General features: G+C 37.0%; 1 protein-coding gene across 1 annotated transcript; it reads right to left on the bottom strand.

Annotated features, from left to right (window-relative positions):
* Window positions 1-312: 312 nt before the first annotated feature.
* Window positions 313-1,688, bottom strand: LOC138872898 (uncharacterized). The gene is made up of 3 exons (XM_070151318.1): window positions 1,524-1,688; window positions 481-993; window positions 313-384 (listed from the first exon to the last, which is right to left on the bottom strand). Exons 1-3 carry the CDS (start codon window positions 1,686-1,688, stop codon window positions 313-315), a joined length of 750 nt encoding a protein of 249 aa, XP_070007419.1.
* Between the last annotated feature and the right edge of the window lie 16,697 nt (window positions 1,689-18,385).

Below are 18,385 nucleotides of genomic sequence, written 5' to 3'. Positions count from 1 at the left end.
GCCAAAGATTTCACCTTATCTCCATAACAAACTCCCACAATTTAAGGGAACTGCACTACACACAAGGCAAAAAGAAAACGGACAAAAAAAAGGGAAGGGAAATCAGAAAGGATCCTTTCCTTTTAATACACAAGCGCACACATACACACACAAAGGGGAGATCTGCACAAAAAAGGGGGAAGGGATGAGGGATCTAGACAAAAAGAAAAACGAAAGGGACTGGGACATAGAACAAAAACAGAGACGAAAGGGAAAGCAAAAAAGGCTTCCAACTTCCATTAAACACCAGTGAAATTCAGCCATAACTCATTTTCATCCATGGTCCTTCTTCCATTTTAGCCATGTAAAAGCTTCACCAAAAAAGCAGTTGGTCATCTTCTTCTCCTAAAGAATCAACCAAACTCATCCAAAACTTCATTAATCTCACACCAAAAGCTTCAGCTCATCTACCTCCGATTCTTATCCGGAACAGTGACGTACTTGCTGAATGAATTTTGGCAGACCACGAACCAGGTTCTTCTGAATCAATTTATTTAGAAGTAAGAAGCTTGCATTCCCCAATCTTCTATGCCAAAGTTCTGCATCATTATCAACTGCCTTCAAGCGGCTCATAACACCAGCTTGTAGAGATTCAAAGTCAGCAACGTAGATGTTCTTGTATTTTTTGGCTACTAAGACCACTTTGCTAGTTACCAGATTGGTAACTGTGCACACTTTTGATAAGAACTCTACTTTGTTCCCTTTATCACAGATTTGAGAAACACTCAAAAGACTGTACTTCAGGCCATCCACATAATACACGTTCTCAATTGAGTGTGAAGGAGATTTTCCAACTTTTTCAATGTCGAGAATGTACCCCCTTTTTTCATTTTCAAAGGATACATTCCCTCCCTGTATGGCTTTCAGTGAGAGAACATCCATGGTATTTTCAGTCATGTGCTTTGAGCATCCACTGTCCATGATCCATTGCAGTCCGCTTCCTCTCACTGTTCCCTGCACATATAAATTATGGGTTTTAGATTTAGGAACCCAAACTAATTTGGGTCCCTTGTAATGATAAAAGGGATGAATAATAGCGTTTCTAGTCCATGCAGGCAATATTCGTTTTTTGCAAGTGGTACCTGGTCCCTCTTTAGTAGTCACTTTTTCAGCAAATACTTTGTTTTCTGAACAGATTGAACCCTGGCCTGGCAATTTTCTTTGAAGTGCCTATTGTACCCACAGTGGGTACAAAGCCAATTATCCGGAACCGTGACGTACTTACTGTGAGGGTTGTAAGGAGTTTTCTCCTTTTAGAACCCGATTCCCTGCATGTTTCCACTATTATTGAAGTACATGGCAGTGACAGCATCTAAGGACCAGGTCCACTTGAGAGATTTCTCAAGATCAATTTTTACTTTTTTCAATTCAACTTGAAGCTACCTATTTTTCTCGAGTTCACCACATAGACTAGCTCTCACATCATTTAATTCTTTTTCATGTTTGATGTGTGTCTCACTAGCTACTCCCTTCCCTTTTTAAACATTTGAATGTCTATGTTCAGAATTGAGTCCCTCAATGGTTTCCTCCAGATCTGTGATAACCACCAAAAAGTCATCCCTTTCTTGCTCAGTATCAATAATTTTCTCTTCTAGGACATTCTTTTCTTTGCTTAGGTTTTCTATGGTTTCCTTCAAGTCAACAACCATTACCATCAAGTCATCTCTCTCATTTTCTACACTATTTATTTTTTCAGTTAGAGCTTAATTTTCTTTTTCAAGATTGGCTATGGTCTTATTTAAATCAACTACACGGACCACCAGATCATCTCTAGATTGTTCAGCGTCTCCTAGCTCTATGGTCAAGATATCCTTATCATTAATAAGACTATAATATGCATCAATTAAAACATTTGCTAGAGACATCAATTTCTTAGAAGAATAGGACTTCAGATTTCTCTGAACATCCCTGAAATTTACCTCATCATTTTCATCCTTTTCATCGTCATCAGACTGAGCCATCAATGCAAACAATGAGTCATATTCCCTTGCTTTAGTTTCCACTGCCATCATGGAGTTGTTTTCTGCATCTGGTTCCCCTTTTGATTTACTCGAGGAGTCTCCCCAAGCAGCAAGAGCTTGCTTCACAACATTGTCAGCTACACTTTTTTGGCTGAATTGTTTGTCAGGAACCGGGTTCCTTTTTGCTGCTTTGTCAGAGTTTTGTTTGTAATGCTCTTGTTTCATAAGTGGGCAGTCTTTGATGAAATGCCTTGGTTTTCCGCACTTGTGATAGAGATCATAGTATCTTGGCTTGCTTGTACTACCTCTCTTAGGTATACCACAATTTCTTCAAACCATCTTTTGAAATCTTTTAGTGAGATAGGCCATATCACTATCTTCTTCACTTGAGTCACTGTTTTCAGCCTTGAGTACCAGGTTTTTCTCCTTCTTTGGCTCTCTTCTTTCACTGTCTTTCTTTTTTTTCATCTCGCATGTCTTTAGATTTCCAATCAGCTCATCCATGATTAGAGTTTGCAAATCCTTCGCTTCAGTGATAGCATTCACCTTACTCTCCCATGAGCTAGGTAAAATGCTAAGAACTTTCCTAACAAGCTTGTTTGTGGGAATGATTTCTCCAAGTGAATGAAGCTCATTTATGATAGATGTGAATCTAGTGTGCGAATCTTGTATAGACTCATCATCTTTCATTTTGAAGAGCTCATACTCGGTGGTGAGCATGTCAATCGTAGATTGTTTAACCTGAGTGGTTCCTTCATGTGTCGTTTGCAATGATTCCCATATTTCCTTGGCTGAATTACAAACTTAGATTCTATTGTACTCATCAGGTCCTATACCACATGCCAAGATTTTCTTGGCACGATTGTTCTTTTCTACGATTTTTCTGTCAATATCACTGTACTCTTTTCTGTTTTTTGGCACCATTGGTCCAGTTTCTCCAAGCTTCTTCATAGGAACATATGGACCATCTCAAATGACGTCCCACAGCTCTGAGTCTTCTTCCATTATAAAATCATGCATACGAGTCTTCCACCAGCCGTAGTACTGACCAATGAATCTAGGGGGTTTGTAAGTAGATTGTCCTTCCTCAAAGTTAGGTGGAGCAGCCATTGAGATCCTTTATAGGTGTTAACCTTTTAGAAAGAACCTGCTATGATACCAATTGTTAGTTTATATGAGTCCACCAAACTATAGAGCACCTGGTCCTTTATGACTTTTTACTGAGAATATTAATTACAACAGTAAGTAAATGAGACACGGGATTTTTACGTGAAAAAATCCCAACTCAAGGGGACAAAAACAACTGTCACACCTACTTTTTCCGTCCCCGCGAGGGTACAAGGAGTTTTTTCCAATTAAAGGACAATTGAAATGGGATTTATTTATTTATTTCAGAGTCGCCACTTGGGAGATTTAGGGTGTCCTAAGTCACCAATTTTAATCCCGAATCGAGGAAATGCATGACTCTGTATTACAGTCCGTGAACCAGAAATCCGGATAATGAATTCTGTTAACCCGGGAGAATGTGTTAGGCATTCCCGAGTTCCGTGGTTCTAGCACGGTCGCTCAACTGTTATATTCGGCTTGATTATCTGATATAATACATATTATAAGCTTATGTGCAAATTTTATCCTTTAGCTGCTTTTATTATTTTTTATTTATTGTTATTATTTTACGGAGAATTGCAACATTGTGAAAACGTATTTCAAACCACGTCGTAATCAATGCACTTGTGGTTATCGACACATTTCGACTCCGTTGAGATTTGGATTTGGGTTACATAAATGCACACCCATATTTAAGAAAATAATTTGTTAAAGACGCGCCTAGAGCGACTAGCGTATTGTTGATTTGGGAAAGGCCGTAAAATTTCACTAGACGGCCAACTCCGATGGTCTAAATAATTAAAACATACATTTGTGAGGGCCTCGCAATCTATACATTTTACTAAGCGAGGCTCATCTCATTTATTTTAAATGGACAAATCTTAAAGCGACTACATTTTTCTATTAAAATTAGTCTCTAAAATAAAGAAAGAAAATCCTAATTAATTACGCTTTTTTTTATTATTATTTTAAGAAAACATGGATTCTATTGCTAGATTAATACAAATATTGATGAAAAGGAATTTTACTCAAAAAATTCGAAATTATAAATAAAATAAAAATTCGACAACTAATATTCAAAAGAATCAAATATAGCTAGATTAAAACTCAGTATTGTTATAAAAAAAAACTATTGAGATTAATTATTCACAACCATTTGAAACTAGATTTAACCATAATTACTAAAACTTATTAGTTCTTCTAATCTTGCTTGAACTCAAATCATGCCTTAATGCCTAATTTACGAAATTTAATTTAAATTCATGCCTTAGCTAAATTTAGCTACTTGTTCATGATTAACCTACTGTTGATAATCTTGAAACCTTCATAACTAGTGAATTAACCCGTTTTGCCAAACCGATTCATTAAAGACTAACTTATGTTATTTTTTCTCATTCCAATTATTATTCAGTAATACATGAAATAGCTTAAATACAATCAATAAAAGGAACAAAAAAACGAAATTAAAACTTCAAAATTTCATTCTTCATATATATTCATGCTTCCACATTATTAGCTTGCAATAGCTAGTATTACAGTCGTGTACCTGGTATTGGAAACAAAAGAAGATGAAGATGAGAATCAGCAGCAGTAATAACAATACAGCACAGCAACAACAGTCCAGCAACAGTAACAACTCAGGAACAGAGTTTGCAAATCGGTGGAGTAGTAATCCCAAAACAAAAGCTTCAAGCTTCGATGAAACAACAACAATTAATGCTGATTTCAAACAATGAAAGAAAGCAGAAGATTTTTTTTTAGTTTTTTTTTATTTGAAAGTTTTAATATTTTTCGGAATTTTTCTTTCTCTCTTAAATATTCAGCTCTTTTTCTCTCTCTCTTATTCTCTCTATTCTTCTCTGTTCGTTCTAAAATCTGATCAAGTTCTTTTATTTATATCCCATCCCAAACCCTTTAATCAATTAATAAAACCACACTTTCTCCTACCAAACCCATTATCTTTCCACTCATCCCCCACTACATTAAACAAATATATCAACCCCACCCCATTACATCTTGTCCCCCATGCCTAATAGAAACAAATACAATATTCCCCTCCACTACATTATGTCTTGTCCCCCATTATATTAAACAATTGTTCAAATGTTTAATTCTAAAAATACCCCTCCGACCTTACTGAAATTACCAATTTACCCCTGAATGTACTGCAAATTACCAAACTACCCCCATATGCTATAACTAATTCACCTAATCAATTTCAACCAAAATACAGCAAATATGACCAATTTCTAAACAATTTTCAACAACAAATTCAAACTAAATGATGAACAACAAAGAAACAACTAAAATTATTTTGATTGAACAATATTTTTTAACAACAAACAAACCTACTTTCAGATTCAACAACAACAACAACAAACAAGTATATTCAGATTTCTAAATTCAATAATCATTTGAACTTAAAATTAAATCTAACAACATTACAACCAACAATTTCTATATTAAAACTAAACAAGATCATGAAGCAAACTGAAGAAATAATCATAAATGATAAACAACAAACAAGAAAATCAAACTTATACTAATTTCGGATTCAAGAACAATCAAACAAAGTATGGACATAAATGAAAAGATTCAACAACAATAACAAGCAAGTTTTATTCAAATTCGAATTAAACTCGAATTAAGCTTAAACAAAACAAATAAACATATTCAAATCACTAAACTTCAAATAATCAATTGATCTTTTTTAAATTAAATCCAACAAAATTATAGCAAAGATACATTGAATCAAAAAAATTAAAAACCAAAACATAATTTCACATTAAATCACTGAATTAAAAACGAACTTCAAACAAAATGAACACAAATTAAATCTACAACAAACAACGGATTCAAGCGATTTAAACTAATACCTTTCTATATTAAAACTAAATCCTCTTAAAATTAATAAAACAAACTGAAAAATAATTAAATTGAATCTTCAACTTAAATCTAACTACTAACAATTTTTATCTAAAAATAAATAAGAAAAATAAAGCAAACTTATACTAATTCTAAATCTGAAAATATCAAACAAATTACGGACGAAAATAAACTTAGAACAACTAACCGTAAATGAGCAACGACGAACTCGAACGAACTTTAAACGAAACCAACGAAACTTTGACATAAACGAACTTGAAGACGACGAAGCGACAAGCTGCGATGGCAGCCATGGCGAAAGAAACGAAGATGAAGGAGCAGCAACACAAAACAGTAGCAGCAGCACGGAGATGAAGACGGAGCAGAAGCAGCCACGCAGCAGCCATGGCGGAGTAGCAGCGACGGAGGAGAAGAAACAGCAGCAGCACGAGCTGAAGAAAGCAGACGACGCAGCAGCAGCATGGCGGAGCAGCGGGCAGCAGCAGCAGTGGTGGAGCAACGGGCAGCAGCAAACGCAACAGCAGCAGTAGGCAGCAGCAAACGCAGCAGAAGCAGCAGCAAACGTAGCCATGGCGGACAACAACATCTCCAAGACTGTTGCTTCTTCTTCTTCACCTCATGCTGCTCGTTGATTTTCTATCCAGCGGCGACGAGGTGGTTTGGCTGGAGGTGAGCGACGAAGATGAAACAAGAACGTAGCAAGGGCAGCCATGGGAGGAAGGTTTGGAAGTTTGGAGAAGATGGAGAGAATGAGAGGGGTGGCGGATCTCTTTAGTTTTTTTAGGGTTTTTTTTTGTTTTGTTTTGTTTTGTGAAATGCAAGATAGGGGGGTGTTGGGTCTTTGGGTTATGGACCGGGTCGACCCAGTTTGAAATGGACTGGGTCGTGGGAAAGGTTGGACAATTTTTTGGGCTTGTGGCTTGAAATTGAAGAAAAGGCCCAATTCCGATTTTCTTTATATTTTTGCTCTCTTTTCTTCTTTTATTTTTCTAAAACTAAATTATAAAACTCCTTAAATTATTATTAAGAACTAAATTAAGTTATAAAAGCGTAAATTAACTTCGAATAACAATTAACGCACAATTAAGTAATAATTAAGCATAAAATTGTATATTTGGACATTAAATGCTAAAAATGCAAAAGATGCCTATTTTTGTAATTTTTAATTTTTGTAAAACAAACTTAATTACTAACAATTGTAGAATTAAATCCTACATGCAAAATGCGACATATTTTTGTATTTTTTATTAATTTAACAAATAAACATGCACAGACAAATACAAATAATTATCCAAAAATGTCACAAAAATTCTCAAAATTGCACACCAAGGAAAATCATTTTATTTTGAATTTTTGGGAGTAATTCTTTCATAGGGCAAAAATCACGTGCTTACAGCTGCCCCTCTTTGTCCGAAGACACGAAGGGTTTTCGTGCAAAGATAAAGTGAGTGATTTTTGCTCATCCGAGTACTCCGTGTGAAGCATTTTTTTGAAAAAGATTTAACCGAACCTTTGCTTCAAAGGTTTCCTACATATCCCTGGCTAAAGGGGAATCAGGTTAATGTAGTTCGGGAAGTTTTGGTAGCTGGGACTACCATGGGACTGCAATGTTACTGTTGTTGCATGCTATTACCACTGCTTACCGATCTCCTTGTTACTAGGCTAGACTGCAACTTGTTCTTGTTGCCTTGCTTTCTTGTCTGCTTGCGTTTCTTCCGGTGCTTTTCTTCCGAGACTTCTGGCCCTTTGCTTTTCTGAATACCAGTTTTCATCATTTTGTTCAGTCCGCTGGGGACATGGCTTTCTTCATTAAGCTTTTCGGCGGTTCCTCTGGAGATACGGCTTTCTTCATCAGATTTGTTATGCTGGGCATGATTTAATGTCCACAGGCCGCTTCTTTCAAGACGCGTCTTTTCTTCCTTTTGACTCAGGCGCTTGCATTTGTGCTGGGACCTCTTGTTGCAACCTTCTGCTTCCCGGTGCTGGGGATTTTTATTGTTTCCTGCTGGGGATTCCTGTTGTAACCTTCTGCTTTACTGCCTTCTGACTTGATTTTGAAATGTATTCCTCTGTTGTGTGGGCGGGCTCCCAACTTCAATACTTGAAAAGTAATACTGAAATGTATTCCTCTGTCATATGGGCGGGCTCCCAACTTCAACACTTGAAATGAAAAGACTGAAATGTATTCCTCTGTTATATGGGTGGGATCCCAACTTCAACACTTGAAATGAAAAGACTGAAATGTATTCCTTTGTTCTATGGGCGGGCTCCCAACTTCAACACTTGAAATGAAAAGACTGAAATGTATTCCTCTGTTCTATGGCGGGCTCCCAACTTCAAGACTTGAAATGAAAAGACTGAAATGTATTCCTCTGTTATATGGGCGGGCTCCCAACTTCAACAACAATTTTGAAAAATAAAACGCCTTTCCTCTCTTCAGGCGGGCTCCTGACTTCAAATAAACAACTTTTAAAATAAACGTCTTTCCTCTCTTCAGGAGGGCTCCTGACTTCAACAACAACTTTAAAAATAAACGTTATTCCTCTCTTCAGGTGGGCTCCTGACTTCAACAATAACTTTGAAAAATAAAATGTCATTCTTTTCTTTAGGTTGGCGAGATTTCAACAACTTTTTTTAAAAATAAAACGCCATTCCTCTCTTTAGGCGGGCTCCTGACTTCAACAACAACTTTGAAAATAAACGTCAGTCCTCTCTTCAGGCGGGCTCCTGACTTCAACAACAATTTTGAAAAATAAAACGTCTTTCCTCTCTTCAGGCGGGCTCCTGACTTCAAATAAACAACTTTTAAAATAAACGCCTTTCCTCTCTTCAGGCGGGCTCCTGACTTCAACAACAACTTTAAAAATAAACGTCATTCCTCTCTTCTGGCGGGCTCCGGACTTCAACAATAACTTTGAAAAATAAAATGTCATTCCTTTCTTTAGGTTGGCGAGATTTCAACAACTTTTTTAAAAATAAAACGTCATTCCTCTCTTCAGACGGGCTCCTGACCTCAACAACAACTTTAAAAATAAATGTCATTCCTCTCTTCAGGCGGGCTCCTGACTTCAACAACAACTTTAAAAATAAAACGCCTTTCCTCTCTTCATGCGGGCTCCTGACTTCAACAATAACTTTAAAATAAATGTCATTCCTTTCTTCAGGCAGGCTCCTGACTTCAACAACAACTTTAAAATAAACGCCTTTCCTCTCTTCAGGCGGGCTCCTGACTTCAACAACAACTTTAAAATAAACGTCATTCCTCTCTTCAGGCGGGCTCCTGACTTCAACAACAACTTTAAAATAAACATCATTCCTCTCTTCAGGCGGGCTCCTGACCTCAACAACAACTTTAAAATAAACGTCATTCCTCTCTTCAGGCGGTCTCCTGACTTCAACAACAACTTTAAAATAAACACCATTCCTCTCTTTAGGTTGGCGAGATTTCAACAACTTTTAAAAATAAAACGTCTTTCCTCTCTTCAGGCGGGCTCCTGATTTCAACAACTTTTAAAAATAAAACGCCATTCCTCTCTTCAGGAGGGCTCCTGATTTCAACAACAACTTTGAAAATAATCGTCATCCCTCTCTTCAGGCGGGCTCCTGACTTCAACAACTTTAAAAATAAAATGCCATTCCTTTCTTTAGGTTGGCGAGATTTCAACAACTTTTAAAAATAAAACGCCTTTCCTCTCTTCAGGCGGGCTCCTGACTTCAAACAAACAACATTTAAAATAAACGTCATTCCTCTCTTCAGGCGGGCTCCTGACTTCAAACAAACAACTTTTAAAATAAACGTCATTCCTCTCTTCAGGCGGGCTCCTGACTTCAAACAAACAACTTAGGAGGAAATGCCTCTCCTATGGGTAAAACTAAACGTAGGAGGAAATGCCTCTCCTATGGGTAAAACTAAACTTAGGAGGAAATGCCTCTCCTATGGGTAAAACTAAACTTAGGAGGAAATGCCTCTCCTATGGATAAAACAAACTTAGGAGGAAATGCCTCTTCTATGGGTAAAACTAAACTTAGGAGGAAATGCTTCTCCTATGGGTAAAACTAAACTTAGGAGGAAATGCCTCTCCTATGGGTAAAACTAAACTTAAGAGGAAATGTCTCTCCTATGAGTAAAACTAATTAGGAGGAAATGCATCTCCTATGGGTGAAACTTTAAACTTAGGAAGTGCGTCTCCTATGCGTGAACCATTTCCTTCTTCCTGAATTATTTACTTACCTGTGTTGTCTTCCCTCGAAACTGCTGGGGATTATTTTGCTGGGGATGAATTTTCCTTTTCTTCCTTACCCACTCTGGGTTGTCCGACCCTCTTGAAACTTGGTCGAAACTCTGTCGAGGATGCTTCTACATCTCGATGATCCGCTGGGGATAACACTGCTGAGGATAACTCTGCTGGGGATAACACTGCTGACGATAACTCTGCTGAGTAAATATGTTATCTTACTCCTTCCAAAATTACTTCCTTTTAAGTAGGATGTTTCATTCCTCTGCAAACTACTTTCCCCTTTTTTTCTTTTTTCTTTTTATCTTTTTTTTTTTTTTTTTTGCATAGCTTCTTCCTTCGAAGATTACCTCCCTTAAGACTCGTTTTGCCTTTCCCCGAAAGGAAGCGCTGAGGACACCGATTTTCACCAAACTTGTGTTGGACTCCTCGAAACTGCTGGGGATAACACTGTTGGGGAATTATTTACTTACTTGTTAGGGTTATAAAATGTTATCAGCTGGGGATAACGCTATCGAGGATAACACTGCTGAGTAAATATGTTATCTTACTCCTTCCAAAACTACTTCCTTTTAAGTAGGATGTTTCATTCCTCAGCAAACTACTTCCCCTTTTTTTTCTTTTTCTTTTTTTCTTTTTCTTTTTCTTTTTTTTATCTTTTTTTTTTCTTTTTTTTTTTTGCATAGCTTCTTCCTTTGAAGACTACCTCCCTTAAGACTCGTTTTGCCTTTCCCCGAAAGGAACCGCTGAGGATACTGATTTTCACCAAACTTGTGTTGGACTCCTCGAAACTGCTGGGGATAACACTGTTGGGGAATTATTTACTTACCTGTTGGGGGATAGAATGTTATCAATTGGGGATAAAGTTGTCGAGGATAACACTGCTGGGGGATTCTGACTCCTTAAGAACTAGTGCTTCACTCTTCGGAAGGCTGTTGGGAATGATACTGGCCTTTTGCTTTTCTGAGCACAAGTGTCATCCCTTTGTTCTGTCTGCTGGGGAACAACTTCCTCCATTGAAACTTATTATGTTGGGGGCAATACTGGTTCAAAGACCACTTCCCTTGAGACTGGTGTTATCTTTATTCTTCCCCGAATGGGTAGCTGACTTTCAAAAAAATTTCTAAATGGAAGGAAAATTTTCTGCCCCAGTTTGATAATCTTTCTTGTGGCATGCATTTCCGTTATCAATGCCATTTTCTTTACCTGTTTCAAATCAAACAAAATTTGTTAGTTTAAAACGCGGTGGTTGGTTGTGATAATCCTACTGGGATGGTTTTCCCTTTTTCCTTCCCTGCTCTGTGTTCCACAACTTGTTGGGGATGATATTATTTGTTGGGGATAATCCCTTTCTGCTAGGGATATCCCTCTTCTTTTGTGGCATAGCTCGGAAACTGGCATTTCCCCGACCTTTTAGTCTAGTATGAATTACCCACATCATGCTCACTGCTCTCCTTGCTTTGTCCACGGGCCTCGGCCTTGAGGTTTAATAACCTTTGATTTCGGCTGGGATATCCCTCTTGACACTCGTCAATCCTTTTGTCAAATCCCTTTTACTAGGGATATCTTTCTTGACACTGGCCTCGCGCTTGTTCCTTGCTGATTACACCACTTGGATGTACTAGCCAGATCTCATCTTGCATAATTGTAAAGCTGATGGCATATTTTGAAGTCAATTCTCACTTGTTCTGACCAAACAGACTCTACTGGGGAATTTTTCTATGAAAAGAAAAGATAAAAGGGAATAGAATAAAAAAAAAGACAAAGGAAAAAGATGACTCTTTAACAAAAGAAAAAACCTATCAAACGCAGATACCGACTCTAATGGTCATGATATGCACATGTGGCCTATCCTCCACCGTCAATCGTCTTTCAAGACCTTCAATTGGCAATTCCCCATCTGAATTTCAATCTTATTCGACTTGTAGTGCCCGAAGGGTTTTCACTATCAAGCCTCTCTCATTTTGGTTTTCTCTCAGCTTTCATCGCCTTACGGTGTCCGTAAAGATTTTCACCGATAAGACTCTCTCATTTATATCACTTTCCAGCTGGGGATTTGGAGTGTTTCCGGTATTGACTCTCTCTGCTGGAGTATAGAGTCCTTTCTGCTGTGGAACAGAATGTTATATTCACCGGTAAGACTCTCATTTGTCTGACTTGGCATCCTTTGAAGACCGATCAGAAGGTCTTTCTTTAGACCGTAATGTGGGTTTTGGATAGGCTAGAAAGAAAGGGTATTAAAGGCTCAAAAACAAAATAAATTTGGGGTTTAAAATTACAACCTTCGGAATCATATTTGCTTACAACGAGCACAACCCTTGCCCCAGTTTCTTGCTTGGGGATTATTTATTTATTTTTTTGTATTTTATTTTTTTTGCTTTTTATTACACCATGCACACTATGCACCCCATGACCGAGTTGTGAGGTGCCTACGTATCCTCTTTGAGGAATCAGGTCAAACGTAGTTCCCAATTCCTCTGTTTTCTTCTGACTTTCTTTTGTTTTTTTTTGTTTTTTTTTTATCATTTTTCGTTTCTTCTTTTTTTTCATTTTTCTTTTGTCATTTTGTTGATTTATTTTTTTTTTGTTTTTTTTCTTTTTCTTTTTCTTTTCTTATCTTTTATGTTTGTGTTTCTACTCTTTGCTACTGATTCCGAAAGAGGGGTATGAAAGAAAAAAAATAAACAAGGCGCAAAAGGGGTAACGAAAGATAAAGTGTTCAGGTAGCAGAACGAAATGTCTTCGTCATTCCAGTCTTCAAAACACGCCAAGCACAAACAACACCATTAAATATTCGCCACATCTTTTGATTGTGCCGGACTTGATAACCATATGCATGCATTTGCCTTTTTCTTGTCCTTTTTAAAGCACCGTTGGGCAATACTCTCACTTGATTTTATGGTTTTTCTTTATGTTTTATTTGCCCCAGTTCCACATGACTCGAGCTCCGAATAATCTCAAACCATCTTTTTTCCTTTTAAATGTTCTGATCACCTCCCAATGGTTTTATGATTATCTTTTAAGATCAGGCCCAAACTGTGTGCGCATGTCATGTCACCAGAATCGGCGCTGGAAAAAAAATGATAAAAGGACCAAACAAAAGATGACGAGAAATAATAAAAGACCGGATTTTGCATTAGATTACCGGTGAAATGGTTTGAATAACAAAACAAACGAAACAAACCAGAATAAAAACCTAAAATAGCCTGGACAAAACTTAAACAGACCGCTATGACAAAATGGAAAGATAAGAAGGTTTAACACAAGACAATATCCGGATTACAACCCTAAGAATAATCCGGACAACAGAAATGACAACAAAATAAGCCACCAAAAGCTTCTCTCTTGCTAACCAAGGAACGGAGCGTCCTCCCATTTTATCAAAACTGGCATCTTAACCACCGAGCTTTGCATCAATACTGCCAAGACCATTACCAGCTTCAATATCATCAACCTCCGTCAACAAGTCCCCAATAGGATTCGTGTGCTCCCTGTCACTGTCATTGATCACAATTGCCCCTTCCTGAATCATTCTTTCTATTTCCTTTTTCAAGGAACGACAGTCTTCAATGCTATGTCCTCTGACATTGGAGTGGTATGCGCATCATGCTGCCGGATCAAAGTTTCTTGCGCGTGGATCTGGAGTATATGCGGGGAGTGGCTCAATCAAGCCAGCATGCCTTAGCCTTTCAAACAGACTTGCATAAGATACTCCGATAGGGGTGAGAGCCTTTCCTCGTTTCAGCAACCTCTCGTTCCTAAATGCTTGATTGGGCCGGAAACCTGATCTAGGGGGCTTCTGGTAGGCTTGTGAGGGTGGATAGGCCTTCTGTGGAGCTGGGTATTTGGAAAGTGAAGCCCGTCTTTGGGAATCTCGCGGAGAGAAGTAGCGTTGGGGAGGGGAGTAGCGTGGACGAGTGATGGAGCTACTCGGGTAGCTGGGAAAGCTGTCATAAGTGGGTTGGGATGGAGAGTATGTGGAATGGGTAATGACAGAGTTCGAAAAGCTTGGTGGTGGTGGGGGTGGTGCTTTCCCAGTTATCCATGCCTGATACATGTCTGCCACATGCTGTCTCAGCATTTTCACTTCTTCTACCAACCTGTTGTTCCGTTCGACCAATTGTTGTCGGTCATCAGTACTGACCCACTTTGTTCTGAGGTTCTGTGTCATTTGCTTTGCAGGGAGGAGTTACCACAACCAACCACTTTTCTATATATGAACACAGTAAAGGGAAGCCGTCACGTTAGTGTTAGGGCATTTGACAGATAATCATATATCAGAGATGCAATGCACCTAAGCAGTTAAACCGTTCTATCAGAGATGCGATGCACTCGCGCTTTCCTTTATTTTTCTCTTTTTTTTTCTTTTTCAGTGGTGGTCGAATCTTATGGAGATTGCCTACGTATCATGACCCCGCATGAATCAGACCTCGCGTAGTTCGGACCAATGAAAGGTAACAACAATGAAACATTTTTTTTTGGAATTATCAATTTTCATAATAAAACAAACTGGGTTTCAAAAGGTTGAAAGATGACCAACAAACTCAAAAATCAAACAACCCACATATTCTAGTGGACAAGATTTATAACCTCAAAACAAAAGGCCAGCTTCCTTTCCCCGCTTGACAAATGCAACCAAACGGCTATTTTCGCAAATGTGGCTCCTTCCAAATCTCACATGAATTTTGAGGCCGGGAGGATTATTTTATGACACTTTACAAGCTTGTCCGTTCTTTTACGAAAATAGCCTTTCGACAACTGAAAGATATTCTAAGGCTATTTCGGCAAGAACGGTTTAAGACGCGGCTGAAGCTGGCTCGGCTTATTTTTGACTAAAAAATCGAAACGGTATTCACCTGACCGCTGACTCTTTGTTTTTTTTTTTCCAAATTATAATAAAAACCTGGTGTTGCAAACACGACCCTTTAGCGCCTCGGGGCCGAAGAGTTTTAAGGCTGTGTGGGTCAACTGGACCAAAATCCTAAAAAATGACCCAATGTGGCTGTTTATACAAAGTTAGCCTTCTGGCGTCCCTTTCGGGAACATTTGGCTATTTTTGACAAAAACAGCATCACCCGACTTATTTATGACTCTTTTTATCGTTTTTCAAAATAGAAAACTCAATATTGCAAACACGGCCTTTCAACGCCTCGGGGACAAAGATTTTTAAGGCTGTGGGGGTCAACTGGACCAAATCTTAAACATGACCCAAAAGGTGGCTGTTTATGCAAAGTCAGTCTTCCGGCGTCCCTTTCGGGAACATTCGGCTATATTTTGACAAAACAGCGTCACCTGACTTCTTTATGACAAAATTAAAATTTTGACATGTTTTTATTTATTTGTTTTTGGTTATTTTTTAGCAAAATGGGAGGTTGGACCCGATGAGGGTTGCCTACATATCTCACATCCGGTGAGAATCAAACCCGCGTAGTTCGGGACATCATACATAAATAAACTGACCCTTTTTTAAAAAAAAAATATTATTTTTTATTTTTTTTTATTTTTGAAGGAAAGACTTATAAAGAATTTTTTTTTTCTTTTTTTATTTTTGAATTTTGAAAGAGAAACTTCTAAAGAAGAAAGAAAATATTTTTGGAATTTTATTTTCAATGAAAGAAATGCTTCTAAATTTTTTTTTGAATTTTGACTTTTCTTTTCAATTTTGAAAGAAGAATGAAAATATTTTCGGATTTTTTGCAAGAAATTAAAAGAAAATATTTTTTTAAAAAAAAAAACAATTAAAAAGACTTTCTAAAGACATCAATAATGGATAATATTTTTGGATTTTTCTCAAAATTGGGGATCTAAAAAAAATTTTCTAAAAAGGAAATAAAGAAAAATATTTTTTGGATATATATATATATATATATATATATATATATATATATATATATATATTGCAAAAAATAATAAAACCACGTTCAACGCAAGACTCTATTTATTTTCATTTTTGGCATTTTCATAAACAAATAAATAAATAAAAAAAACATTTTAAAAACAAGACTTTTTTTTCATTTTCATTTTTCATGGCGAGACAAACTATTTTTTTTTCTTTTTTTTTCTTTCTTGAAAAACAAGACAGAACAACGATTTTTTTTTTCTATTTTTCCTTTGCTTTTAATAAAACAAACTAATAAGACATTTTTTTTTCTCATTTTCTCAAAATTTCGGCAGAGTTTTGACAGTATTTGGGCATTGGGTTTTTTCAAAAATAAACAATCAATTCCCTAACCGCTATTTCTTTTTTTTCTCTTTTTTTTTTCAATTTCACAATATTCCTGATATTCAAAAATCGGTCAATACACAAGTCTGAATCAAATAAATGCACAAGTAGCAGCAGATAAGATACATCAGGATGGTCATTTTTTTTGGTACACCTGTCCTAGACAGACCCAACCCCTGTGTTGAGCCTCCAAAGTCAAATGCACGTGATGCAAACAAATGTTCCTACTAGGGATCCAGCATGAAGTTGAGTTATTCTAAGTTCATAACCTGGGTATTTGTTCTAGACTATGTACCCGAGCGGACAACTCGAGTCGAGGAGGGGGCTACGTACCGGGGACCCGCGGGGTCGTCCGACTTTGTAACTTATCCGGCCTCTTTCTTATTTCAGGTATTGACACTAACAAAATAGGGATTCTCGACCAGCGAGCTTCTCCCCGGAGGTAAGAAGAGAAGGGTTTCGGCATAGTTCATATACAGTTCACATAATATCAAAGCGGTAAAAGCATCATTTAGCACATTAGGCATGTATCATGTAACAAAATCAGATAAAACCAAATATAACAATTCATCTAAGCTCGAATTTCAAACCCTGAACCAGTGGTTCTTGGTTGAATCCCCAGCAGAGTCGCCAGAGCTGTCACACCTCCTTTTTCCGCCCCTGCGAGGGTACAAGGAGTTTTTTCCAATTAAAGGACAATCGAAACGGGATTTATTTATTTATTTCAGAGTCGCCACTTGGGAGATTTAGGTTGTCCTAAGTCACCAATTTTAATCCCGAATCGAGGAAATGCATGACTCTGTATTACAGTCCGCGAACCAGAAATCCGGATAAGGAATTCTGTTAACCCGGGAGAAGGTGTTAGGCATTCCCGAGTTCCGTGGTTCTAGCACGGTCGCTCAACTGTTATATTCGGCTTGATTATCTGATATAATACGTATTATAAACTTATGTGCAAATTTTATCCTTTAGCCGCTTTTATTATTTTTTATTTATTGTTATTATTTTACGAAGAATTGCAACATTGTGAAAACGTATTTCAAACCACGTCGCAATCAATGCACCCGTGGTTATCGACACATTTCGACTCCGTTGAGATTTGGATTTGGGTTACATAAATGCACACCCATATTTAAGAAAATAATTTGTTAAAGACGCGCCTAGAGCGACTAGCGTATTGTTGATTTGGGAAAGGCCGTAAAATTTCACTAGACGGCCAACTCCGATGTTCTAAATAATTAATACATACATTTGTGAGTGCCCCGCAATCTATACATTTTACTAAGCGAGGCTCATCTCATTTATTTTAAATGGACAAATCTTAAAGTGACTACATTTTCCTATTAAAATTAGTCTCTAAAATAAAGAAAGAAAATCCTAATTAATTTGTCTTTTTTATTATTATTATTTTAAGAAAACATGGATTCTATTGCTAGATTAATACAAATATTGATGAAAAGGAATTTTACACAAAAAATTCGAAATTATAAATAAAATAAAAATTCGACAACTAATATTCAAAAGAAACAAATATAGCTAGTTTAAAACTCAGCATTGTTATAAAACAAAACTATTGAGATTAATTATTCACAACCATTTGAAACTAGATTTAACCATAATTACTAAAACTTATTAGTTCTTCTAATCTTGCTTGAACTCAAATCATGCCTTAATGCCTAATTTACGAAATTTAATTTAAATTCATGCCATAGCTAAATTTAGCTATTTGTTCATGATTAACCTACTGTTGATAATCTTGAAACTTCCATAACTAGTGAATTAACCCGTTTTGCCAAACCGATTCATTAAAGACTAACTTATGTTATTTTTTCTCATTCCAATTATTATTCAGTAATACATGAAATAGCTTAAATACAATCAATAAAAGGAACAAAAAAACGAAATTAAAACTTCAAAATTTCATTCTTCATATG

The sequence above is a fragment of the Nicotiana sylvestris genome, chromosome 7 (assembly GCF_000393655.2).
Source record: "Nicotiana sylvestris chromosome 7, ASM39365v2, whole genome shotgun sequence".
In the NCBI taxonomy this organism is placed as follows: Eukaryota; Viridiplantae; Streptophyta; class Magnoliopsida; order Solanales; family Solanaceae; genus Nicotiana; species Nicotiana sylvestris.
Note: the sequence above shows the minus strand (reverse complement) of the source record. Positions and strands in the feature narration are given on the sequence as shown.